General features: G+C 40.1%; 1 protein-coding gene across 17 annotated transcripts in view; it reads left to right on the forward strand.

Moving 5' to 3' along the window:
* Positions 1-26,430, forward strand: part of PUM1 (pumilio RNA binding family member 1) — a 119,275-nt gene that overhangs the window by 5,542 nt on the left and 87,303 nt on the right. For all 17 annotated transcript variants that reach the window (XM_084873040.1, XM_084873033.1, XM_084873045.1 and 14 more), the window contains one exon: positions 24,790-24,858. In XM_084873040.1, coding sequence (XP_084729166.1) covers positions 24,790-24,858 — 69 coding nt within the window. The remainder of the gene's footprint in view (positions 1-24,789; positions 24,859-26,430) is intronic.

A 26,430-nucleotide genomic window follows, 5' to 3' on the forward strand; every position in this document is an offset into this window, starting at 1 on the left:
TAAATTGCTAATTTCATGTGATCTGAATTAGTCACTTGTTTTAAAGGATGATTGTTTTAATGTCACTGGGTCATATCAATCTGTTGCTAAATAGTAAATGACCAATTCATTAAAAAATACTTAAGATTGTTATAATGTGCACATTGTATTTGTAGATATGCTTAATAAGAAAACTTTTTATCCTCTTGATATAGTCTTTTAAGAACTCTTTGGGCTGTTTATAGACCATATACATATTGTAGAGCCTTTCCTGTTGCGTGAGGGTGACTTTTGTTTTTTACGATGTTATAGTTGAAAGTAGTAGGAAGTTGATAACAAATCAGCTGCTCAAGTGAAATTTAACGTGAACTTGATGTATATCTAATGTTTTGTGTCAGAGGAGTGGTTGTGGCTTTTAGATTTTAACCATCTTCATTCTCTTGTTCTAAGACTTGTTTCACTTGGTTAATTTTAAGATGCTTACCTTTACTAATCCAGAAATATACCTGGGGTCACAGCATATTTTACTGACAAGAGTATCCTGATCTGTATTTCCTAACTTCCTGATAGTGACGAAAGGATTAGGATGTTTTAATCAGGCTATTCTTTGAAATTGTACACAGGTTGAATTTACCAAGGTTCATTTTATATTGCTACTATGTGAGTACTGACTGGCAAAAAGAACTGACATCTGTTACTAGGCCTCTAGTGCTTCTGTTCTGCTCCAGAAACAAATTAGGCACAAACATATTTGCAAATCTGAATCTCAGTTGTGCTTCCCCAGTCCCTTCATAAAAGTAGCCTATGTACCATAGTAGAAATCAGAGGGGGAATTTATCCTCTTATCCCACAGGAACATATAGAGCACATTGATCAGTGGTCTTTGGTTTATTTTATTCAATCAATCTTCAATATCAATGCTGCTTCATAAACACCTACTATGTGTAGGTGAGGGATACGTACTTAGAAGTATGAGTATACGGGGCTTCTTGTAAAACTTTTGAGGCACTATATTTGTTTTCTGTTTTCTTGCAGTAGTTGAGGGGGTCAAATTTTATTCATGTCAGTATCCCAGTTCCTAGAATTTGGCCTATAATAGAGTTTCAGGAATTTATTGAATGTTTGAGTACCTAATCCTTTGGCCTTAAAATAAAGTTGGGGAAAAAGACATTGTCATAAAGATGTAGGCCTTGAGTGCCAGGCTAAAATTTAATTAAGTAGGCAGCAGGGTTTTTTTTGTTTTTTTTTTTAATATATTTTTATTGATTTCAGAGGAAAGGATAGGGAGATTGAGAGAAAAACATCATTGATGACAGAGAATCATTGATCAGCTGCCTCTTGCATGCCCCCCACTTGGGATGGAGCCTGCAACCCGAGGATGTGCCCTGACTGGGAATCCAACCATTCATAGGTCGACGCTTAACCATTGAGCCACACCGGACGGGCTGGCGTGGCTTTTAGTAGTGTTTTAGGAAGATTGAGTTGGCAATAAAAGGTTGGAGTGGGTAAGGGGTGATACTAGTTGGATAATAACTTTAACAGTTATGAGCAATGGAAAAAGAAGGTATGGATAACACTGAGAAAAATACACTGAATTTAGTGACTGAGTTAGAAATCTTAGGTCTTGGGAAAGATGAAGTAATACAGGAAAAGGAATTCAAAAGGATATGATTTGGGGACAAGGTAATTGAATTTAGTAGTATACATGTTGAGTAAGATTTAGGCAGCTGTATAGATAGAGAGAGAGAGAAAGAGAGAGGGAGAAAGAAACCAAGGTAGGGAGGTGTTGAATTGGACTCATCATAACAATTCTGTTGGGCTGGACACAATATACAATCAACAGCATTTAGGGAATTGAGGGTAGTTGCTATGTGGCAGATGTTGGTCACCCACAAATTACTTCTGCAGTCATTCCAGTGTATTATAATCTATTGGTTTTGTTGTTGATCTCATGTCTTGGACTGAACTGCGCTGGGGCAGAGGCTATTGTATTTGTCATGTCCCTTTCCCATGTGTTGCCTGAAATTTTTGTGTTGATTGAATGAGGGAAAAACGACTAAGTTCTTCAGATTTGTACCAGGTAAAGTAGTGGAACTTAGAGCTCGGATATCCTGTTGGGAAATTTGTGGCAATAGGTAAAGCCACTTAGACAAGTAGCAGCGGTGAATGTAATGTAGTTAAAGAGTTGAGGGGGATATCTCTACTGCCCTCAGTAGCCACTGTTAAGATTGGAATAAGGTGTCTGTCAGGTGGGAGTACAAAAGAGATTGAGAAGCACTGATGATAAATAGATTTACTAAGCACTTATGTTCTAGGTATTGGTTATATATTTCCTGTATTTAATCCTCAGAAAAGTCCCATGAGGGAAGTAATATCCTTTTCTGAGAGATGAGAAAATGAAGTGTAGTTACCAGGTAGAACCTGGTTTTTAAATTAGTTCTCTGATTCCAGTGCCCATGCTCTCTGTGTATTTCTGTCTCTTTAAACATATTTCTAGCCTTAAAAATTAAACCAAACCAAACTATTGCAACAAAGTAACGCATCCTAAATAATTATTTTGCTTTAATTTTAGAAATAATAAACTTGATAATAAGGAGATGGATACAGACGTTGACTTTTCTCCTATAATTGCAAGAGCTCTCCCTTTCCCCCCACAGGAGCATTAATGCTAAAATTTTTCCATTTTTGTTTTTATTACATGTGTATCCTTTTTATAAAATTTATCTTTATTGTTGAAAGTATACACCCCTTTGTTTTCTTCCCATTAACACCCCCCCCTTTCCATCCAAATGTTTATTCTAAGTAGTAACTGTGGGAAACTTTTCTCTATTGAGACAGAATGACTCAGTATAAAGTGATACTAGTGCCAGCACATTCTGCAATACCAAGAGTTTATTTGAGCCAAATTAATGATGTGCTGAGAGCTTTGGCGTGCACCCCTCCCCCCTTTTCATTTTGAAAGTATGTTTGTTAGAGCTGGGGACAGTGGAACAGGAAGGCTTAGGATAGAAGAAGCAACAGGAGAGAGCCTAAGTGGGCTGCTTTGGCTCACTACTAGTGTTATAGGAAAGAAATGAGTCTGGGGGGGCTGTTTTGGCTTACTGAGAAGCCAGAGAAAAGGGGCGTTGGAGACAGGTTCAGGTGGTTAGCCCGGGCCAACATTGCTCTCCTGGTTGCAAGTCTTGAGGGATCTTTTAGGAGATGCATACCTGTGGGGGAAGGACTCGGGGAAAGGAAAGGCCCTCAGGAGAGCATACCTTCTGTGCCTTTTTATAAAGGGCTTTTGGCATAATGGAACAAAATTTAAGATCAGATTGTCAGAATGCTTTTACCAATGATCTGGTGAAGTCAAGAATATCACAGGTTGTGACGCCAACAGCAGTGTTGGCGGGAAGGGAACTATTTATAGTGTCAGGTACTTTACGTTCATTTCTCTCATTATTACTCACATTTGTGAGCAATCACTTTTTTATACTAGTATTAAAACATTTTTTAAAACTATGTTTTATTGATTTTTTACAGAGAGGAAGGGAGAGGGATAGAGAGTTAGAAACATCGATCAGCTGCCTCCTGCACACCCCGTTCTGGGGATGTGCCCGCAACCAAGGTACATGCCCTTGACTGGAATTGAACCCAGGACCCTTCAGTCAACAAGCCTACGCTCTATCAACTGAGCCAAACTGGTTTCAGCCTAAAACATTTTTTAAAACCTGATGTAGAAATTCTCTTAATGTTTGAGTTTTCTCACATTTTAATAGTGAACTCTTTAAGATGTGCCCAAATATATATGTGACTTTTTTAATAGTTAAGTTTTTCCCCCCATGCCCCTCCCCTTTCAATATTTAATTTTTTAAGTATGAAAATTGACAGATAATTTGCATGAAGACTTTTAAATGAATGTAAAACATCAACAGCTTGAGAACTTGTATTGAAGTAATATGCGGTACTTTAAAGTTGTAGCATTTGCAGACTATGGTATTTCTGTTTTTTTTTTCTACCTTATGATTAAAAATAATAAATATCACTTGAAGTACATAAAATTATTGTAGCTAGTATTCTCAGAAACTTAAAAGCCTCCATTTTTGGGCCAAATTGAGGTTTTTGGAGAGGAGTGAGGGAAAGAAGTCCCGTTGAATAAGATTTATTTATTTTTTTCTATTAGCTTACCCATTGCAAACAAGACAGTGGATATGGATCAAGATATAGAACATTAGAAAACACACCTTCTTAAGTGAATAACATTTTAAATGTTACGTACAAAAAAAAGTACATATTTAACAGTAATTCTTAAAATTGATTTTTTCCCCCCCTGAATAGTATTAAAAGTTTCAATGTGCAAAGCCCAAGGTCAGTCTTTGACTTGTTGTGATAGTTTTATTCTCTTATTGCGAAATCTGTTTTCTCTGTAAAGTTCTGTGAGATAAAGTGGGTGATGAAATAGGGAAAACATTTTAAGGTCCTCAGGTTAGTTGAACTATGGTCTCTACTGGATTTTAAGGGGCAGAGATAGGGGGGGGAAAAATTTAGAGGACAACACCACAGCTTTCTCACTTTTGCGTGTAGTCTTGTAGCGTTAGGATGTATCATTATCTACTGTGAATTGACAGCTTGACAGATAATTCTATATTTCCAGGCAAAATTTTGTGGGTGAATCTTTTTGGCTCTATTTGTACCCCCTCTTTCTTCCACTTGGTGCTGCCATCTTCTAGTGGTATTCGGACACCACCTTGGACATGTCTCTCCTTACCCTTCGAGACTGTGTGATAATCCTTACACTTGTAATTAGTAAGAACTGTGTTAGACTGGAAGGGAGCTCAAGCATTCTCCACACTGACGTTTGGACATTCCCCTGGAATCCTTTTCTGTTTTCCCTGCTGAATGACTTGAGATTACTTGAGTCTCTTATCTTTCTGGGAAGATTGTTAAAGGGCCCCAGCATTTGGTACAGTGGCATTTAGTTAACATCATGTGATAAAACTGAATAAATCATGCTTCCATGTTCTTCCTCCCCCCACACCTGTACTCTGAGAGCCTTTAAAATTTTTTTTAAATTGATTTTTATTTTTAGAGAGAAAGAGAAACAAATATCGATGTGAGAGAAAAACATTGCTTGGTTGCTTCCTGTACTCGCCCTGATCAGATCTGACCTGCAACCTGACCGAGAATCAAACCTGCCAGCTCTCGGTGTACAGGACAATGCTTCCACTAGCTGAGCCGCACCCTCCAGGACACTCTTAGAGCCTTTAAAAAAATTGTATTTGGTGTTAACTAAGTCTTAATGTTATACTCCTGGTCAACAGGACCATTAGTAGGCCTTCTTTGACTAAGATTTCCACTTTGAGCCCCGGACGAGTGGCACAGTTTGCTAGAGCATTATCCAGATACGCCAAGGTGTTTCGGGTTTGATTCTCAGTTAGGACTCATTAAAGAAGCAACCAGTGAATGTATAAATGGGAGGAACAACAAGTTGATGTTTCTTTCTCCACCTATTCACTTTCTCTAAAATCTATATTAATAAAAGGATAATATGCTAATTAGACCGGGAGACCTGGACAAAACCATGGTGGCAGGGCTGAGGCAGCGGCGGTTAGGGGTGATCAGGCCAAGAGGGCAAGCAGGCCGGCGGGGGTGGGGGGAACACAGTTGGGGGTGATCAGGCAGGTAGGCAGGTGAGGGCTTAGGATTGTGAGAGGGATGTCCCAGATTGGAGAGGGTGCAGGGCTGAGGGTCAACCCCCACCCCCTCTGCACAAATGTTGTGCACTGGGCCACTAGTAAATAAATAAATATTAAACTAAGAAAGATTTTCCAATTTTAAGAACTAGGTTCCAGTGTTAAAAAAAAAAAGTATTCACTCAAATGCTGTTTTGTTTTAAAGGTTTTTGGTGTGGAATTAGGAAAAATATGGATTGGTGGTACTGAAATGTAACAGTGGGAAAATAAGAGTATTTCAGGAAATGAAGGGGGTATATTTAGAATTTAGAAATATGTATCAGTGGTGGATTACAGAATTTGCTCTGGGTGCCCTGTGGCCAAAGAAAAGAGGGAAGTGGAATGATTTTTAGCAAAAGAAAAACAGTAGTTAGGAAGAACTGTTTAAGATTTCAATTATGGATATGGTTGAAGTGCATTGTAAGCTGTAAAGTAACATACTGTTTTTCCTCACACCTCTCTGTACTTGCAGAAGAGACACACATCTTTTGTGCATGTGTCCATTTTCTCAGGCAACAGCATTTACTGAATACTTTTCTACAGGCTGAGACTGAGAACAGAATACTTAAAACAAAAAGTCGAGAATCTATCTGTTCACTCATGAGAAATGGCTTAACACCCTCAGAATAACATAGACTGAAAACACAATGCCAAAAGAGTAATAAGTGCTGGAGACAGGGTAAGAGTTTTTGTTGTTAAGGGATTTCTTATCCACTCTTCTCAATTTTTATATTCAATTTCCTTATCTTCTGGGTTTCAGCTCACTGGACTGCTCTGGCATTTTGCTTTCTGCTGAGAATATTGTGAGAAGTGATTGGCAATAGGTTGGGGAAGTTTAACATTTGGGAATTAGATTTAAGAACTTGAGCTTGAAGGATGTATTAGTATATGACATTGGTGATAAAACCTGCAGTTGAAGAGTTATTGGACCTTTTCCAGGGAAGTGTTCTTATTTTTTCATGTAATACTTTTTGAGAACTGTTGAAGTATCTTATTAATGGTTCCTGAAGATTTAGCAGACATAGATTTGTCTGTTTATGGCCTTTAATAAGTACTCTTTTATGGTTAAAGTATCTTTCTTAATGTCTTTACAAATCTCATCACGAAAACTTTTTTAAATTTGTGGAAATTGGGAGCCCTAAAGATTTTTTAAAGAACTGCTTTGGTGATATATAATCCATCCATTTAAAATATATAATTCAGGTCGAAACCGGTTTGGCTCAGTGGATAGAGCGTCGGCCTGCGGACTGAAAGGTCCCGGGTTCGATTCTGGTCAAGGGCATGTACCTTGGGGATGTGCAAGAGGCAGCTGATCCATGATTCTCTCTCATCGATGTTTCTAACTCTCTATTCCTCTCTCTTCCTCTCTGTAAAAAACCAATAAAATATATTTAAAAAAAAAAAAATATATATATATATAATTCAGTGGTTTTTAGTATATTAGAGTTGTGCAGTCATCACCACTATCAATTTTAGAACATTTTCATCATCCCCAAAATCCTGTACCCAGTAGCAGTTGCTCTCTTGTCCTAGACCAGAGATTACTTTCTCTGTCTGTGGATTTGGCTCTTTTGGACATTGTATACAAATGGAATTTACAGTATTAAACACATTTAAAAAAATATATTTTATTGATTTTTGACAGAGAGGAAGGGAGAGGGATAGAGAGCTAGAAACATCAATTAGAGAGAAACATCCACCAGCTACCTCTTGCACACCCCCTACTGGGGATGTGCCACAACCAAGGTACATGCCCTTGACTGGAATCAAACCTGGGACCTTTCAGTCCACAGACCGACGCTCTATCCACTGAGCCAAACCGGTTTTGGCTAAACACATTTTTAAAAAAACATATTTTTATTGGTTTTAGAGAGGGGGGGAAGGAGGAAATATAGGAGGGAAATAGAGAGAAAGGGGGAGAGGACTAGCGATGTGAGAGGGAGAGAGAGAGAGAGAGACATCCATTGGTTATCTCCTGCATATCCATTGGTTATCTCTTGCATGCACCCAGACTGGGGATTGAACCCTTGACGTGGATATGTGCCCAAAGTGGGAACTGAACCCACAACCTTTTCGTGCCTATGACAATACTCAACGAAATGAGCCACACTGGCCAGGCCAAATGGAATTTTACAATATACTAGAGGCCTGATGCACAAAGATTCATGTAAGAATGGGCCTTCCTTCCTCTGGCTGCTGGCACCGCCTTTCCACCTTCCCAGAGGCCCAGAGCCCCAGAGCGGAATGCCCCAGGCCTTGGAGCCTGCATGTGCAAATTAACCCACTATCTTTGCTGGGTTAATTTGCATACTCACTCCTGATCGGTTGGTTGGTGTGATGTTATGGTCAATCTTACTCTTTTTTTTTAATTTTTAATTTTATTTATTTTTTAAAAATCAATCTTTATTGTTCATATTATTACAAAGGTTACTCATTTGTTGCCCCCTCCACCAGGTTCTCACCCCACCCGCCGCCTCCTACCCATCCCCCATTGTCCTCATCCGTAGGTGCAGTTTATGTTCAGTCTCTTCCTCCCTCCCTTTCCCCCATAGTAAATCCCTTTTCAGATAGTAAATCAGTTACTTAGCATTTTCTCATATCAATAATACCTCCACATGCCCAATGATACATTTCACACAAAAGACATTTCCAAATAGGTCAACCAGCCTCATCCAGGCCCCACCCAAGGCACTCACAGATCAACACCCCAGCCCTATACTAACTCAACACATCCAGATCTAAGCCTTCATAACTTGATTCAGTAGACCCTCAAGTTCCCACAAAAGTTTCCAGCCATGTCTGAGAGGCAGCCGTGGGGCAGGGGCAGGCGAGGAGCGAGCTGTTCCGGGCCTGGCCTCTGTTACTCTGGTTCATTCCACAACCAGCTGCTCCGGGTCTGGTCACTGCCGCTCCCGACCTAGTTGCTCTGGACTTGGCTGCTGCTGCTCCGGGCCTGGCCGCACCCGACCTGGCTGCTCTGGGCCTGGCCGCTCCCAGCCTGGCAGCCGCTGCTCCGGGCCTGGCCGCACCAGACCCGGCTGCTCCGGGCCTGGCCGCTCCCAGCCTAGCAACCGCTGCTCCGGGCCTGGTCGCACCAGACCCGGCTGCTCCGGGCCTGGCTGCTCCCAGCCTGGATGCTCCGGGCTTGGCTACTGCTGTTCTGGGCCTGGCTGCTCCCAACCCGGCTGCTCTGGGCCCGGCTTCTCCGGGCCCGGCTTCTCCGGGCCCGGCCACTCCGGGCCCGGCCACTCCGGGTCTGGGTGTTCCTGGACTGGCCACCCTGGGCTTGGCTGCCTCCGCCTCAGGCCTGGCTGCCACTGCCCCAGGTTTGGCTGTTCCAGTGCTGGCTGTTGTTGCTCTGGTTCTGGCTGCTACTGCTCTGGGGCCTGGCCGTTGCTGCTCCGGGCCCGGTTGCCACTGCCTTGTGCCTGGGCACTCTAGGCCTGGCAGCCGCTGTTCCAACATTCTGCCTTTTTTTTTTTTTTTTTTTATAAATGCTGCAATGTTGGCTGGTGAGTTGAGTCCTGACTTAGTCTTTGATTTTTCAAGATCTTCTTTGTATTCTTTCTTAAGTAATTTTACTATCTTTTGCTCTCACTTGATTTCTTCACATTGAGAACTTCTTTGGTTTCTTCTTCCTTGTCCTGGGAGCTCAGCAGGTTGGCCTGTGGCACCCCTTTGTTCTCCGCGGGCTCCCGCGCTGCTCCAGCCTGTTGCCGGGGTCGGCGCCGCCCAGGAAGCAGCCCCGGGCCTTGGCTCCGTTGCCCGCGCTCAGAGGTCGAAGGCTCAGGGGCACTACCCCCCCCTGGGGGCCCTGTCGCCCGGCTCCCTGCCGGTGCCTGGCTGGCCGATGTCCAGCAGGGGCTCCTGCTCCCTGTCGCATTCCTCCAGTCTGGAGCTTTTTTTTCTCCTTCCTGCTAGGGGAGTCTAGGATCAGAGTCAACAGACTGTCCTCTGCACACAGTGCGCGCGACTCTGGGGCCTCCGCTTTTCGCCACTCCCCTGGGATTCCGCCTCACAGCCCCGTCTCCCCCTGCCCGAGCCTGGGTCCCCAGGGTCTGGTCCAGGACTGGGGTTCAGAGCAGTCGAAACTGGGGCCCAACACAGCCGGGGCTCCTGTTTCCTTCCCTCCAGAGCAATCCTGCATCAGAATCAACATTCCTTCCCTTGCAAGCAATGTGTGTGACTCCGGGGGCTCGGCCTTTCGCCGGTCTCCCAGGACTCCACCTCACAGCCTTGTCTCCCTCTGCTTGAGCCTGGGTCCCCAGGGATTGGCCCAGAACTGGGATTCAGAGCAGTCCGGACTGAGGCTCAGCGCAGCCGGAGGCCCTGTTCCTTCCGGCTAGGGTAATCCAGTATCAGAGTCAACATTCAGTCCTCCGCGCGACTCCGGGGGCCCTGCTTTTTGCTGCTCCACTGGGATTCCGCCTCACAGCCCCGTCTCCCCCTGCTGGAGCCTGGGTCCCCAGGGTCTGGCCCATAACTGGGGCTCAGCGCTGCTGGTTCGGGGGTTCAGCCCAGGCTGGGGGTTTTATTTCCTTCCTGCTAGGGAACGCCAGGCAGCACTTAGCCCTCTCCTCCTCTCCGGCTGCGACCTCTCCGCGCGCGTGTGCGTGCGAGCGCTCAGCATGTCTCCGTACCTTAGGCTTTTTTTCAGCTCCTCTGATTTTCCTTCTGGTTTTCTCTTTCCTTCTTGTTGTAGAATTTTCAGTCAGTCGACTACCTGTAGCTCTGGGCGATGTCCACTCTACATTTTAGTTGTATTCCATTGAAATTGTTGTGTGCTGCTGCGGTTAGGTGTCTACCCGAGCAGCCATCTTGGATCCTCCGGCGAGGTTTGATCCAATCTTACTCTTTTATTAGTGTAGATGGTCCTTTGTGACTGGCTCCTTCACTTAGCAGGTTTTGAACATTTACCCATGTTGTAGCATGTATCAGTGCCTCTTTTCTTTTTATTGCTGAAATAATAGTACATTATATAGATATATATATACCATATTTTATATATACATTTAACAGTTGATGAACCTTTGTGTTTTTTTTTTCTACTTTTTTGGCTATTATAAGTAATACTATAAACATTCGTGTACAATTTTTTTGTTTAGACATAACAATTTTTAAAGGTGCCTATGTGTCTAATGCAGTGTTTTTCAACCTTTTTTGGGCAAAGGCACACTTGTTTCATGAAAAAAATCACGAGGCACACCACCATTGGAAAATGTTAAAAAATTTAACTCTGTGCCTATATTGACTATATATAAAGTAATTCTCTTGAATAGGAATCAAATAAACACAAAGAAAGTATTTTATAATTACTTTATTATGAAATATTAAGTAAACAAAATAGTGAAAAATTATAAAATTCTTGTCTTGTCTGCACCTACGGCACACCAGGCAACATCTCGCGGCACACTAGTGTGCCGCGCAACAGCGGTTGAAAAACGCTGGTCTAATGTACAGATAAAAAACAAACAGGGATATTATTAGTGGTGCCAAGTGTTTTTTATAAATAGAGGTAGGGAGGATTAGTTAATCTACTTTACACCATGGATTTGGAGTTTTTTCAAGTGAAAAAATTCATTTACTGGGGCTAATGGTAAGTTTCTTTGTCTTAAGAAAGTTTATTTTTTTTAGGTTGACAGCAGAAATAACTTGTTTATAACCCTGGAAAGAGAAATATTTAAATTATGTAGAGAACAGGTGTTTTCAGGGGAGCTCTATGTTTAGATATTTTTCTCTATTGAAGTAAGTTCCCTAAGGACTTTACCAGTTCATTAACCTAATTCTAGTTATTGTATGTATTTAAAAGCACCATATATGATGTTACTAAAAAAAGTTATTTAATTTGCTAAGAATTTATTGATTCAAATTGTTTTTTCCTTCCCAATTGTCCAAATTAGGAAGACACTATATCTGTCAGAAGCCTATCACAATTTAAAATGATGAAATTATTATATTCTGTCTCTGAAGAAACTTAGTTTCATGAAGGGAGGAATAAATATAAAGTTGTTTTAAAATGAGAATTTCAGAGAGTGTCTATATTGAAATGGATGCTGAGATGAGCTATGGAGTGAGGAATTTTATGTTACAGTTCATTTATTATCTAGAAAGTGGCTTTAATCTCTATGTATTTTTTAAAAAATATATTTTTATTGTTTACAAAGAGGAAGGGAGAGGGAGAGAGAGAGAAATATTAGTGATGAGAGAGAATCGTTGTTTGATTGCCTCCTGAACACCCCACACTGGGGATCAAGCCCAAAACCTGGGTATGTGCCCTTGGCCAAAATTGAACCTGGGACCCCTTCAGTCTGCAGGCTGACACTGTATCCACTGAGCCAAACTGACTAGGGCTTCAATTGCTTTTAGATAACTTGCAAGCTCCTCAGCATAGCATAATGGAGGCCCTTTTGTGTTTTGAACCAGTTTCCCTCTCCAGTGTTTACTGGTACTCCACTTCAGCTGTACTGAAGTATTTGTAACTTTCTGAACACACATGTTATTTTTATGATTTGTGCAATTACTCAACATAGTAGCTGTGCTGTTTTTATGTATGTAGTTTCTCTGCTTGGAATTCCCTTCCCCCTTTTTCCCCCCTAGCAACTCTCTCAACGTTCAAACTTCAACTAAGTATTTCCGTCTCTGGTGAACCTCCCCCTTTACCTCTTCTTTTTGTAAAGGCAGGTGCCTCTTCTGGTGCCACCATCATGTTTATGTTTAGTACACATCTAATTGAAGCGAAGCGTTTAGCTCTGTGTGTGGAGTTGAATACTTTTTCCTTCACCAATTAGTACTAGGAAGTTGCAGTAAAGAGATTCTTAGGCTGAAGTCCAGACTTACTGAATCAAAATCTCCAGTGATGAGATACAGTTCATGTATTTTTTAAAAAGCACTCCCTGGCGATCCTGTGCACCTTGGTTAAGATCCACCTCTTGAATAATCTTTCAGCCTTGTGTCTTCAGCACCTGGCAAATAGTATGTATCTCATAAATGATGAATGCATACATTATGTCATCAGGGCATATTGAAGAGACTTATTGATTGAAGTGTTTTATTTTGAAGACTATTAACATGCCATTTAGAACTGATGGGTATGAGATAGAACAGAATGTAGGCTCTTGAATACTGAGAGGCTTTTAGGCCTGAAGGTAAGGAGTCAGTCAGCATTTCTTTGAAGGGCTACATTAAAAAACAATTTTTTTTTTATCCTCACTCAAGAATATTTTCCCATTGATTTTTAGAGAGTGTAAGAGAGAGGGAAAGACAGAGAGAAATATTGATGTGAGAGAAACACATTGATTGGTTGCCTCCTGCAAATGCCCCGTCCAGGACCCAGACCCAGGAGAAGCCTGCAACTGAGGTACATGCCCTTGACTGGAATGGTACCTGGGACCTTTTGGTCTGCAGGCTGATGCTCTATCCACTGAGCTAAACTGGCTAGGGCTAAAATTTGAAAATAATTGCTATCAGCTCTTATTACGGACCAAAGGCCCAGAGTACAAAATTTGTGCACTGGTAGGGTCTCTAGCTGCTGCGGGGTCCTCCCTTCCCCTGGCTGGCCCTACCCCTGGTCGAACTCCCGGACAACTCCTGGTCGAGGGGATAATTTGCATACTACCCTTTTATTATATAAGATTTTATGTTCTTTTTGGCTTGCCTTTTTTTTTTAAATCATATTAGAGGTAGCCATACCAAGGGGCTGTGGGAACAAGATTTACTTTCCTAAATTTGTAAAACATTGAAACTTTGTTTCTGTTCCCAGTCACATCACATATTGGGAAATGGTGCCATATCCATTTCAAATTTTTAAGGTTCATTCCTGTTCTCAGAAGTGATTTTTAAAAGGTGAATTTTAAAAAGTTGGAGTGACATCTATAATAATAAAAGCGTAATATGCTAATTGGAGCAGACATCATTCCTTCCAGACAACCTGCAGTGAGCTGGAGGGGGCCGGAGCAGAGGTCCCTGGCAGTGATGGGTGGGGGCTGGGGCCAAGGCCCTTGCACGAATTTCATGCATTGGGCCTCTAGTTGGTTAATAAAATTACATAGGTTTCAGGTGTACAATTCTATAATACCTCATCTGTATATTGTGTGTTCACCATGCCAAGTCCAGTCTTCCATCACCATTTATTCCCCCTGATACCCTTCTGCTACCTCCTCCTACCCAGAAGTGAATTTTATCATCTAGGCTAGTTAAAGAAGATAGCATCCTTATGAAGATAGGATGAAGGTTGTAATTTATCTGTATAATGTCAATCTTTAACTGCTGTTCAGACTAGTGGGCTTATTTTTCTCATTAGAAGCTTTTTAAGAGTGCAGTTTGGGTTTAAAGTTTCTATTGGGACAATATAAAGTATAGACAGTGTATCTATTTTTTTTTTTTTTTATATTTTATTGATTTTTGTACATAGAGGAAGGGAGAGAAATAGAGAGTTAGAAGCATCAATGAGAGAGAGTCATTGATCAGCTGCCTCTTGCACACCCCCTACTGGGGATATGCCCGCAACCAAGGTACATGCCCTTGACCGGAATCGAACCCGGGGCCCTTCAGTCCCCAAGCCGACGCTCTATCCATTGAGCCAAACCGGTCCCGGCGACAGTGTATCTATTAAAATGCAAAATGTGTACTATATTATGGTTGTGGATTTTGTTACAAAGTGAAATTTTAAAAACAACTTGATTGAGATAAAATTCACATGCTATACAATTCACCCATTTAAAATGTATCTGGAATCTAACTGGCAGCCAACTGAACCACACCAACCAGACAATTAAATGGATTCTTGTACTCTGCTTGTAAGATTGTTCCTGATTCCAGTGATGGCAGATACATTAGTTTCATTTCATTTTTTGAAAACAGCCTGATACTTTTAGTATTAAGAGCTTTTGGGTGTAGAAAAAACAAAACAAAACAAAAACTACAAAAAAACTTTTGGGTGAACATTTTTTATTTTTATTTTTGCCTTTTCTTTTTTAAAAAATATATTTAAAAAATAAAAAATAAAAAATATATTTTATTGATTTTTTTTACAGAGAGGAAGGCGGGGGGGGGGATAGAGAGTTAGAAACATCAATGAGAGAAACATCCTACTGGGGATATATCTACAACCAAGGTACATGCCCTTGACCGGAATCGAACCTGGAACCTTTCAGTCTGCAAGCCGATGCTCTATCCATTGAGCAAAACTGGTTTTAACTATTTTTGTCGTTTCTATCTGTCATCTTTTGAGACCGATATTTTAGAATGAAACTTTTTATTGCTAATGAATATGCTTTGATGTCTTCTTCTCCAAGTGCAAATAACCATTATTTAAATATAAACATGATCTTCTGTATAGTTGTATATGAGTCTCATACTTTTGGAATTAGTTCTTTTGCAAGTCAGAAATATGCCATTCAGGCCCAGCCGGCATGTTTGAGTGTTGATCTGTGAACCAGGAGGTCATGGTTTGATTCCCAGTCGGGAACATGCCCGGGTTGTGGGCACGATCCCCTGGAGGCACAATCCCCTGATCAGTGAATCTCTCATTGATATTTCTATCTCTCCCTCTTTCTTCCTTTCTGAAATAAATTAAAAAAGAAAAAAAAAAAAAGCCATTCAGCTAGATGACTATAGGTAGTACTTTCTAGATAAGCAGAGATAAGACTTCTTATCTAAAGTTTTAAACTTTTTATTAGGTTCTTTGATAGCAATTAAAACAGTCTCTCTGATTAAAATGGTCTTGCCCTCATTATTGATTTCAGTTTGATCATGATTGGTGAAATTAGAAGAAAAAGACTGGCAGAACTAGCTATGGTGAGGTTTTTGTATTTAAAGGTCACTAGTAGCATAGATAGGTTCACTAACTTATTTTGAAAATAAATATATTATTTCTACTTCCTAAATTGTCTTTTATGTCTCAGAAGTGCTGATATTTTTACATGAGGTGTACACATTCTGGTAATCTGGCAGCAAAATTAAGTTTTGGTAACTTAATTATAGTTTATCACTTAGGTCTGTTAGCCATCCTAGCAGAATGCTATTCAACACAGATAATCTGTAACCTTCATAGTATTTACTTTAATCGCTAAAGGCAGTAGCAATTTTAATGACATGAAAAATTGAAAGTGCAGCCTAATTCTGGCTGCTGTGGTGACTTTAATCCCCCCGCCCCCTTTATATCCTATCCTTACCCCATCATGAAATAAATTATATAAATAGTATAGTGATCTGGAACAACAGCTGGGTAAACCAGGTGTGGTGGAATTTTTATGCTTGCCTGTGAGAGAACAGAGTAGTAAAGGGTATATAAGCCTGAATTTGAATTCCACTTCTGATCTTTATCAACTATATGACTTTCGACAAATTACTTCTTTGAACCTTGGTTTTCCTATATATAAAATGGAATAATGACTGCTTCAAACTCAGCAAATGCTGGTATTTAGTGTTGTTATTGACAGTGAATGGGAAATTCATAAATATGATAGTAATGTAATAGGGTTTGTGGCCACAAGAGCCAAAAGGGAAGCTTTTTGTTTTTTCCTCTCCAGTAATCAAGAAACTGAGCATTGTAATAACTTCTTGCTTTTCTTACAAAATAGGGTAAGAGTGCCTGCATTTTTAGATCTTTAAGATTATTCAGGAGATCATGATAAGGCATATCAAGAATTTGTAGGGCTGGACCCGGCATGAAGTCGCAGTGAATATTGTTGCTGTTGTGTATAATATATAGTGTAACAGTAGGTGCTGTGATACAGACTTAATAGGTTCCCTCCTCCCAATGATTGAGTTCAAATTAGGTTAAGTCTCATATTTTATTTCATTTTCTCATTGCTCAAGTTTCTCTTGCTTTTTTAAACTGCACTAGCTCTTTTGCTTATATTGTTCTGGACCTGTGTTTGTGAAATAGAGCCATCATGATCTAGGCTTGCCTGTGCAAAAACTGCTCCAGCAGAGCAAAGAAAAGTAGGTGTGGAGGAGAAAAGTGCCTGACAATTTAGATGCAGTAATTGAGGAAATAAATATTTCAGTAAAATCAGTTTTAGTCTCAGGGTAGAGAACTCTATTCTAGTTAGCAAAAACTCAGGACATTAAAGATCAGGTTAAAGATCAGGGATTCTTTCTGAACCCCAGAGCAGGAAATCTGTATAAGTGGGCCTCTTGGACACTGGGAGGCTTTCTGTTTCCTTAGGGGTTCCCTGGCCTTTGTCTATTTTTTTTCAGTGCATCCTTTCTCTTCTCTGTGTTGTCCTCCTCTGCTTATTCACAGGTTAAACTTGACCAAAAGTGACAGCCACAACTGCCAAGTCTTCAGGAAATTTCATTTATTTCTATAGCTATAAGAATTGCTAAGAGAAGAATCTGATTTGGTCAGTTTATCATCTTTTTTAACCAGGTACCAGGGGAATACTATTGGTATAGTTGTTTGTGGCCAGAGGCTGTGAGAACCACAGTTTATTCCCTTTCTAGACAGGAGTCCTCCAACATTCTGTTATAGGAAATAATAAAAAAGTGCTGGGTTTTTGAATTTTATTTTTCCAAGTGTATTATATAGCTCTAAATTATTTATTTTTTTGATTTCAGAGAGAAGAAGGGAGAAGAGAGAAAGAAACATCAATGATGAGAGAGAATCATTAATTGGCTTCCTCCTGCATGCCCCCGCTTTTCTCCTCTCCCCCCACGGGGATTGAGCCTGCAATCCGGACATGTGCCCTTGATTGGAATTGAACCTGGGACCCTTCAGTCCACAGGCCGAGGATCTATCCACTGAGCCAAACCGACTAGGGCTACTCTTTTTTAATATATAAACTTCCAGTGTTAATAAATACTAATTCAGTGATAGCCTTTAGTCTGAGTTTGGTTCTTGTGTACAAGCAACAGCCAGCTGGTTTAACTGGCTCAAGTAAAGGGACCTTCATTGTAAAGACACAGTGAGCAGTTATGGGACAGTAATCCAAGGACAGGAATGCTAGCAAAGTAAGGCCAAGGATGCTATCAAACCTGGTCTCTTTTAGCCCTTGCCAGTGTGACTTGTTTGAATGTGGTCTCTGGTTTGATTCCTCTCAGGGCACATACCATGTTTTGTGTTTGATAGCTGGTCAGGCACATGGGGGATCCCACTGGTCAGTGTTTCTCTTATACATCAGTGTTTTGCTCTCTTTCTTTCCTTCTCTCTTAAAGAAAAGGCTGAGAATTATAGTTTTGTGTTTTTTTTTCTTCTTTTTTTTTTTGTTAACCCTCACCGAAGAATATTTTTCCACTCATTTTTAGAGAGAGTGGAGTGGGAGAGACACAAAGAGAGAAACATAGATGTGAGAGAGACACATTGACTGGTTGTCTCTTACGTGGGGATTGAGCCAGCAACTGAGGTACATTTCTTTGACTGGAATTGAACCCAGGACCCTTCATTCCCCAGGTGGATGCTCTGTCCACTGAGCCAAACTGGCTAGGGAAGTAGTATTGAAAAAAAATTAAGTCTCTTTTAGATCGTTGATTTTTGGATGTTGCACCATGTATATGCTTTATTTTGTTCTTTGTGGTTTAATGATCAATAGTATTTGCTTGAAAAACTAATAGATTATAATTCATAATGTTTTTGTGTCATTAACTTCTTACATTAGGTTTCCTTTGTGCCTACGTTTAAGTTTCAATTAAAAAAAATATATTTTTTATAGATTTTTTACAGAGAGGAAAGGAGAGGGATAGAGAGCTAGAAACATCGATGAGAGAGAGACATCGACCAGCTGCCTCCTGCACACCCCCTACTGGGGATGTGCCCGCAACCAATGTACATGCCCCTGACTGGAATCGAGCCTGGGACCTTTCAGTCCGCAGGCCAACACTCTATCCACTGAGCCAAACCGGTTTCGGCAAGTTTCAATTTTTTGATAGCAATGTTGGCTGGCAAAAAGAGAGACAAAATCTAAATAGAGAGGAAAAAGAAAATCAGGAGACATAGTACGTAGTATTTACTAGTAAGCCAAGGAATAAAGGAATTTTAGATGGTGACTTTACTGAGATTCTTTTTTTTTTTTTTTAAATATATTTTATTGATTTTGTACAGAGAGGAAGGGAGAGAGATAGAGAGTTAGAAACATCGATGAGAGAGAGTCATTGATCAGCTGCCTCTTGCACACCCCCTACTGGGGATATGCCCGCAACCAAGGTACATGCCCTTGACCGGAATCGAACCCGGGACCTTTCAGTCCCCAAGCCGACGCTCTATCCATTGAGCCAAACCGGTCCCGGCTTTACTGAGATTCTTTAAAAAAAATATTTTATTGAATTTTTACAGAGAGAAAGGGAGAGGGATAGAGATTCAGAAACATTGTTGAGAGAGAAACATAGATCAGTTGCCCCCTGTACACTCCATACTGGGTATGTGCTGCATATACCCTTGACCGGAATTGAACCTGGGACTCTTGAGTCTACAGGCCGACTCACTAGCCACTGAGCCAAACCAGTTAGGGCTACTGAGATTGTTTTTCACGAAATGAGAACTGAAAGAACATGCTATGATTTTTTTTAAGTTTCGGATTGGATAAGAATGGAGAATGGAAGTTTCTCCGGATTATTTAGCTGGGAATTGAGAAGAGAGAAAAATGAAAGTACTTTTGAAATGCTAAGTTTTAGAAAATAAGTTAGGCCCAGCTGGTGTGGTGCTCAGTGGTTAGCACCGATGCAGGAACCAGGGTTCGATTCCTGATCAGGGCATATGCCCAGGTTGTAGGCTCAATCACCAGTAGGAGGTATACAGGAGGCAGCCATTTGATGTTTCTCTCCTCCTCCTTTCCTCTCTCTAAAAATCAGTAAAGACATGTTAAAAAAAAAAAAAAAAAGACAATAAGTTAGATGTTCACATGATCTAGGTACTTCTAATGTATTGATTATGGAAATGCCAGAATAGAACCTCCTGCTGCTCTTGCGCCCTGCCCCCTTCCTCCTTTTACCCAATAAATGAGCAAAGCTTGCCCTGTACTAACTAAGGGTAGGGTAAGAAGGGATGAATCTATGGAGGCATTTTAGTCTCTTAAAGAGAATGACCTGTGAAGTGGGTCCAGTTGAGTAAGTGCCTACTAAGTTGGACATTTTACATCATTTAATCATTATAACAAACCTTAAAATAGCCCATTATCTCAGTTTTACATATGAGGAAACAGTGAAGTGTGTAACATTCATTGATGATTCGGATAAGTATATATATGGGACATTGGATATGGTAAGTAGGGCTTCTCAAGGGGTGATGGATAGGGTAGGCACTTTAGAATATATGGTTTTTAAAATAAAGATTTGTGATATTTTTGCTTAATTTATTTTTCAATTATTTTTCTTGGCTTTAGAACCTTTTAATTCTTTTTAAAAATATGTTTTTATTGATTTCAGAGAGTAAGGGAAAGGGAGAGATGGAAACATCAATGATAAGAGAGAATAATTGTTTGGCTGCCTCCTGCACAACCCCTACTGGGGATTGAACCTGCAACCCAGGCATGTGCCTTTGACCTGAATTGAACCTGGGACCCTTCAGTCCAGAGGCTGAAGCTCTATCCACTTAGCCTAGGGCTAGGGTTTTTTTTTTTCTTTCTTTTTTTTTTCTTTTTCTTTTTCCCCATACTAGAGGCCTGGTGCACAAATTTGTGCACGGGTGGGGTCCCTCAGCCTGGTTGGAGATTGGGACCATCTTGCCTAGTCCCAGTTGGAGCTGGCCATTGAGGGACCAAGGGAAGACTCCAGGGCATGTCAGCTGGACCCCAGTAGCAAGCTAACCTACCGGTTGGAGCAACTGTCCCCTGGTGGTCAGGGTGTATCATAGCTATTGGTCAAGTGGTTGGACACTTAGCATATTACGCTCTTATTATATAGGATGTGCAGAATAGGTAGATCCATAGAGACAGAAAGCAGATTGGTGGTTGCCAGGGCATGAGCGAGGGGCATAGGGAAGGGAAGGATAGGGATTGGCTGCCTTGGGGACAGGGTCTCCTTTAGGGTGATGTGATGTATAGTTCTGAGTATATTTGTTTTGGTTTTATAATTTACTGAGTGGTTAAGCGCACACTTAATATGCTAAATTATAGTTCGAATTAAGACGGAATCCCTGTTAGAAGAAGGCTTTACAGAGTAAAGTTCTGGAAACTGGAAATGGAAGGAAACTGAAGCATAGGTCATGTGTCATTGGGTGGGATGAAGAGAAGAATATAGAGATAGGTCAGGCACTGAAGTGGCCTCTTGCTTTGATTCTCTCTCTCTTTTTTTTTTTTTTTAATATATTTTATTGATTTTTAACAGAGAGAAAGGGAACGAGATAGAGACCTAGAAACGTCCATGAGAGAGAGAAACATCGAGCAGCTGCCTCTTGCACACCCCCTACCGAGGATGTGCCCGCAACCAAGTACATGCCCTTGACCGGAATCGAACTTGGGACCTTTCAGTCCGCAGACTGACCTCTACCACTGAGCCAAACCGGCTTCGGCTTGCTTTGATTCTTTAATAAAAGGAGTGGGAAATGCCTTTATGGGGAGGAGTAGCAGAAGAGAAAGTCCTGGATGGACATGAGAAAGTTATTACTGGCAAGTAGCCCTAAGAGAAAAATAGAAAATAATTTTGTGAAATCAAAGGAGATAGATAAGATCAGTTAGTGGAGTCTTAGAAACATTTAGCAAACGTGAAGGAATTTTAGTAAGTAATACTGGAAATTAACATTGGCCACTCAGATTGAATTCTAGAAGAAGAAGAGTTTGAGTACAAGAACTTGAAAAGATTATTCTATCTTCATGAGAGCATTTACTCTGATAATAGTAATTTACAGCCAGCCTTTCTCCTTTATGATAGAAAAGGCTTTTTGTTATCTGCTTATAATAATATTATTTACATTTCTCTGTCTTCATTCTTTGATTTATCTGAATTTCTAAGCATCTGATTTCTGATCGTAGTTATGTTTTCTAGGAAGAATTTTGGCTGCAGAGTCTGCATGGTGTTGACCATACCAGGTGCAGCTCCCATTTTAAACAATAAGTTCCTTACTAATTAAAAACAGTTTTGTGATAATGATTTGGTCTTTCTGGTGTAGACAACTATGGACAGTAGTTTTAAAATGGAGGTTCTGGACCAGCAAAGAAAACTTCACAAAGTGAGGCTGCTTCCCCAACAGTCCTCCTCAGGAGGTAGGAAGGCAGTGAAGAGAGAGCTAAAGTGAGTGAGAGGAGCCCTGAGAGGGTGAGCCAGTGAACAAATGAATGGTGAGAGAGAATGAGTGGGAAGATAGAATAGAAAGGAGTGGAAATTGCTGCAAGGGGAGGGTGGGAATATTTTGAAGTTAGGGGGGAGAGAAGTGGAAAGCAAAGACAAGAAAGACCATGAAAGCATACTTATCAAAACCAACAGCAGAAGCAGGCAGCAGTTTTATCCAGGGGTGGAAACTTCTGTGGCTACCATGCAGGCAGCTGGTGATGTAGGAAGAAAGGACCTTGCTCTTTAAATGGGAAGACCTGGGTTTAGATCCCAGCAATGCCATTTAAGTCCTCTTCCCCACTTAGCAATGGTTGGGGAAGTCATTTATCTGATGCTCTGTGTTTTTTATTTTATTTTAATATAGTATTTTATTGATTTTTTTTTTTTACAGAGAGGAAGGGGGAGGGTTAGAGAGAAACATCGATGAGAGAGAAACATCGATCAGCTGCCTCCTGCACATCTCCCACTGGGGATGACCAGAATCGAACCCGGGACCTTTCAGTCCGCAGGCCGATGCCCTATCCACTGAGCCAAACCAGTTAGGGCTGATGCTCTGTTTTTTTTATAATACCTTTTAAAAAAATTTTGCTTATTGAATTCAGAGATGAAGGGAGAGGGAGAGAGAGATAGAAACATCAATGATGAAAGAAAATTATTGATTGGTTGCCTCCTGCACACTCCACACTGGGGGTCCAAGCCAGCAACCTGGGCATGTGCCCTGACTGGGGATCGAACTGTGACCTCCTGGTTCATAGGTTGACCACTGAGCCGTGTCAGCTGGGCTATTTTTTAATCTCTTAACTGGGAATAATCTGTGAGAATGTTGTGATGATTACATAAATATGGATATTGCATGTTATGTCTTTGCTTAGTCCTACATTTTCCTTGTGAAATAATAGAATTTTCAGTGTTCTTGGTTAAAACTATTTGAGATTTTTGGATTTTTAAGAAATGTCTAGCTCTAATTAAATGTATTATCAGATTCCTCAGAAAGAGCTAGATTCAGAGCTTTGTGCATTTGATTTACATGCTTTGTAAATGTTAACTTTGACCTTAAAACTCAAAATGATTTCATGTAACATGTAGAGTTTCCAGCTAACATCCTATCCTCATTCCTTTATTTTTACTGCATAGTGTTTAGAGCTTATTCAATAAATAAATAAATATTTAAGCTTACTTAAACACTTTACAGTGTGGTCACACTTTCTGTTTGAAGGCCTTTTCAAACTGTTTCTCTACAGTAACAAGGGTTGTCTCTATCTTTGTTCTCTCGACTCAATTTTAAGTTCATTTTTAAAATTAAAAAAATTATTTTTATTATTAAATGGATTTTTAGAGAGAGAGGAAGGGAAAAAGAAACATCAATGTGAGAGTGAAACATTGATGAGTTGGTTCCCTCACATTCCCTATCAGAATCAAGCCCATAACCCAGGCATATGCCCTGACCAGGAATCAAACCTGCAACCTTTTAGTGCACCAGACAGTGCCCAGGCAACTGAGGCACATTGGCCAAGGCCATTTTAAATTTTATAAATTTATATATTTAGCAAGCATCTCAGAGCTGTTACATCTTAGTGACACAAGGTGCCATTTGTAGCATAGTGTCAGTTTTGAGTTTTGAAAAGAATGTGATTTAAAACAATGCAAATGTATTTTTATGTGGTGTCAGTTCAGTTAAATTAAGATTATTGGTGATAAATACTAGTAGGCAGCATGTTAATAAATCCTTACATTGGTTCCCTGAGCTGAATTCTGGTTCCTCTTCTCTGTACTTTTCCCTCTCCCTGCCTGGCCCAAGCCTGACCTTCTTTGCATTTACTGATTGCAGAGAGACAGAGAGAAAGAGAGGGGGGGAAGGGAGGGAGAGAGAGGGGCGGGGGTGGGGTGGGGGTGGGGGGCGAGGAGAGAGATTGGTTGCCTCTGGTACACGCCCCGACTGGGGATTGAGCTCTTAACCTAGGATGTGTCCTGACGGGGAATTGAACTCACAACCTTTTGGTGTGTGGGATGACACTCCCAACAAACTGAGCTAGGGCTAATTTTGAATGTTTTGAATCTATTTCATGCTTCATCCTTGATCTTAACATTACCTTGTAGTAATGACAGGAATGAGTTAATGGAAGCCCCCAGTAAGGTTATGATGTAGGTAGTACATTTACTGATAGGTAAAGTTTGAAGGAATTCTTGTAATATGTTATTTTTCCCGTCTGAATTTGAGATTCTAGGAGCCTTCCCAAATCTTCCAGTATGGAGAAATGTTGGGGCACTCTGTTATAGTTGGCACCCCTCTCCCCGTGGTTTATGAAAGAAATACCATATCTTACATCTATCCACAAGGGCAGTCTACAAATATTTGCTATAAATCAGGAAAGGAATTATCTTCATTTTGAATCTTCAGAACCTAGCACAGTCCCTGGATCAAAGAATACTGGCTAAGTCAAAGAACAAATGTATTTAATTTGGATCAAATGAGTTCCCTCACTTATATGCTCCTGTTTGGGGACAAGGGGACAAGTATTTGGTCTTTGATTTAGTGACCAAGTTTAGGTTACATAATCATCTTCATGTGTAATTGTTTTTCAGTATGTTGGTCTTTAATTAAATTAAAATGTATGAAAAATAGCTAACATAATTATCATGCTGTAATTTGCTTTTTCTTTGTTTGGATTACATGTTTTTCATGTTTTGAAAACAAAAGGGAATGGGAGGGGAGAAAGCAGGGGTCATTGCTGAACCCTGATGGCTAAAGGTAAGTGAGTGTTTAATCTCAATCACTTGAAAATTGTTAGTCTTTATCAATATCTGAAAGTCAACAAAAGCTTTTCAGTTGTTTAATGTGTATGTAAAATTCAAGATGCTAACCTGAAACTTTTCCCTTCTCTATTCTGAACAATAGGTACGATCTATGGATGAACTGAATCATGATTTTCAAGCACTTGCTCTGGAGGGAAGAGCGATGGGAGAGGTAAGTGAATTGGAGTGTCAGAAAAATAGGCCTGTTTTTAAGGGAAGGTTGGAACTGTCTTTCTTCAGATGTGTTAGAATCTAGTCTTCAGAAGTATGTGCTTGCTTTTCCTTGTTGCCATTCTCATGATAGGAGCGGAATATTGCAGAATGTTGCCAAAAGGATTTCATAAGAATGTTAACCTTAACCTAATGTCCTAAAAACAAGATAAAGCAATCAAAATATGAGCACAAATTATTTGTGCTCAACTAGTGAGTTGTAAATTGAGGTGTTAAAATTTTACAAAATAATTTAATTTTATATGCATCCAACGTCCTTACCTTTGCTTCATTTTTCATTTGCTGGAGGAAGGGAGATTTAGATTGGTTGTTAATCAAAATAGGTTGATAAACTATTTTTAGAGTAGTGTCATTTTTGAGGAAGTTGTTTAGAGCTCCATTGTGAAAAGGAAGGTGTTAGGCTTCTGGCAAAATAATTCCAAAGTAGAGGCCTGAGCCAGTCATTCCTTGTGTACATAGAATTCAGAAACAAGAATTTTGGTTTGTTGGTAATGTTTAAAATTTGCAAAAACAAAACTTACTATCATCCATTATATTGGCAGGGAATATTGCCATAATTCTAAAAGAAAGGGGAGTATAGATGAAGTACAGTTGATTTCTAGTGATTCTAGTTGTTTACAAAAAGAATGTATTGGTGATAAGGTAGAACATACAGTTTGCTTTGCTTAAGATGTTACAGGTTCCTAAACTGGGGGCTCTGGCTTGTGATTTTCTTGTTCTAGAGAGTTACCTTACATTTTTTCCTTCTGTTTTATTTTTTGTGTATCAGATATTTAAAGTTTTCCACATCTATTTTAATGTTTTAAATAAAGAGATAATAGCTATATTCTGAATTCTTTTTTGATACCATTCATTAAATACATTTGTTCTTTGACTTAGCCAGTATTCTTTGACCCAGGCACTGTGCTAGGTTCTGAGGATTCAAAATGAAGATAATTCCTTTCCTGATTTATAGCAAATATTTGTAGACTGCCCTTGTGGATAGATATTTAATAGTTAAACTCTCTCTCTTTTTTTTTTTGGTCCTGAGATTCTTTCTTCCTTTGTTAAAATATTTTGTTTCCAATGTGTATGAATCCTCTTAGATTCATGGGTTTTTGGTCTGTTCTTGTTCTTTTTCCCTAGAGCTTTAAGAGAATATTGGTAAGGTGTCATTGTGTTTCCTGTGCCTGTCTAATATCATTGAAACAGTACATATCAACAAACCATATTGGTTATTGGGTAATAGATTTTCTGATTTAACTACTGGAGCAAAGTTTGAGCAGAAAGTTAACAGACTGTCTGATATTAAGTATAGATGGGAAAACCACATTTATCTTCTCCACTTGTGATTTGAATCTGGTCCATTCCCCTAAAAATCTAATCCCAGGTTTTAAAAATTAATTACACAAAATCAAAATAATGTCCTGTTGCTGTTTTGCAAGCAAGTCTTTGTAATCTCTAAAGATGAATTCTAATTGAAAAATAGTGAACAGTGAATTTTATTTAAATGACACTTAAAATAAATATTTTT

This window comes from Pipistrellus hanaki (assembly GCF_964339955.1).
Source record: "Pipistrellus hanaki genome assembly, chromosome: 2".
Classification (NCBI taxonomy): Eukaryota; Metazoa; Chordata; class Mammalia; order Chiroptera; family Vespertilionidae; genus Pipistrellus; species Pipistrellus hanaki.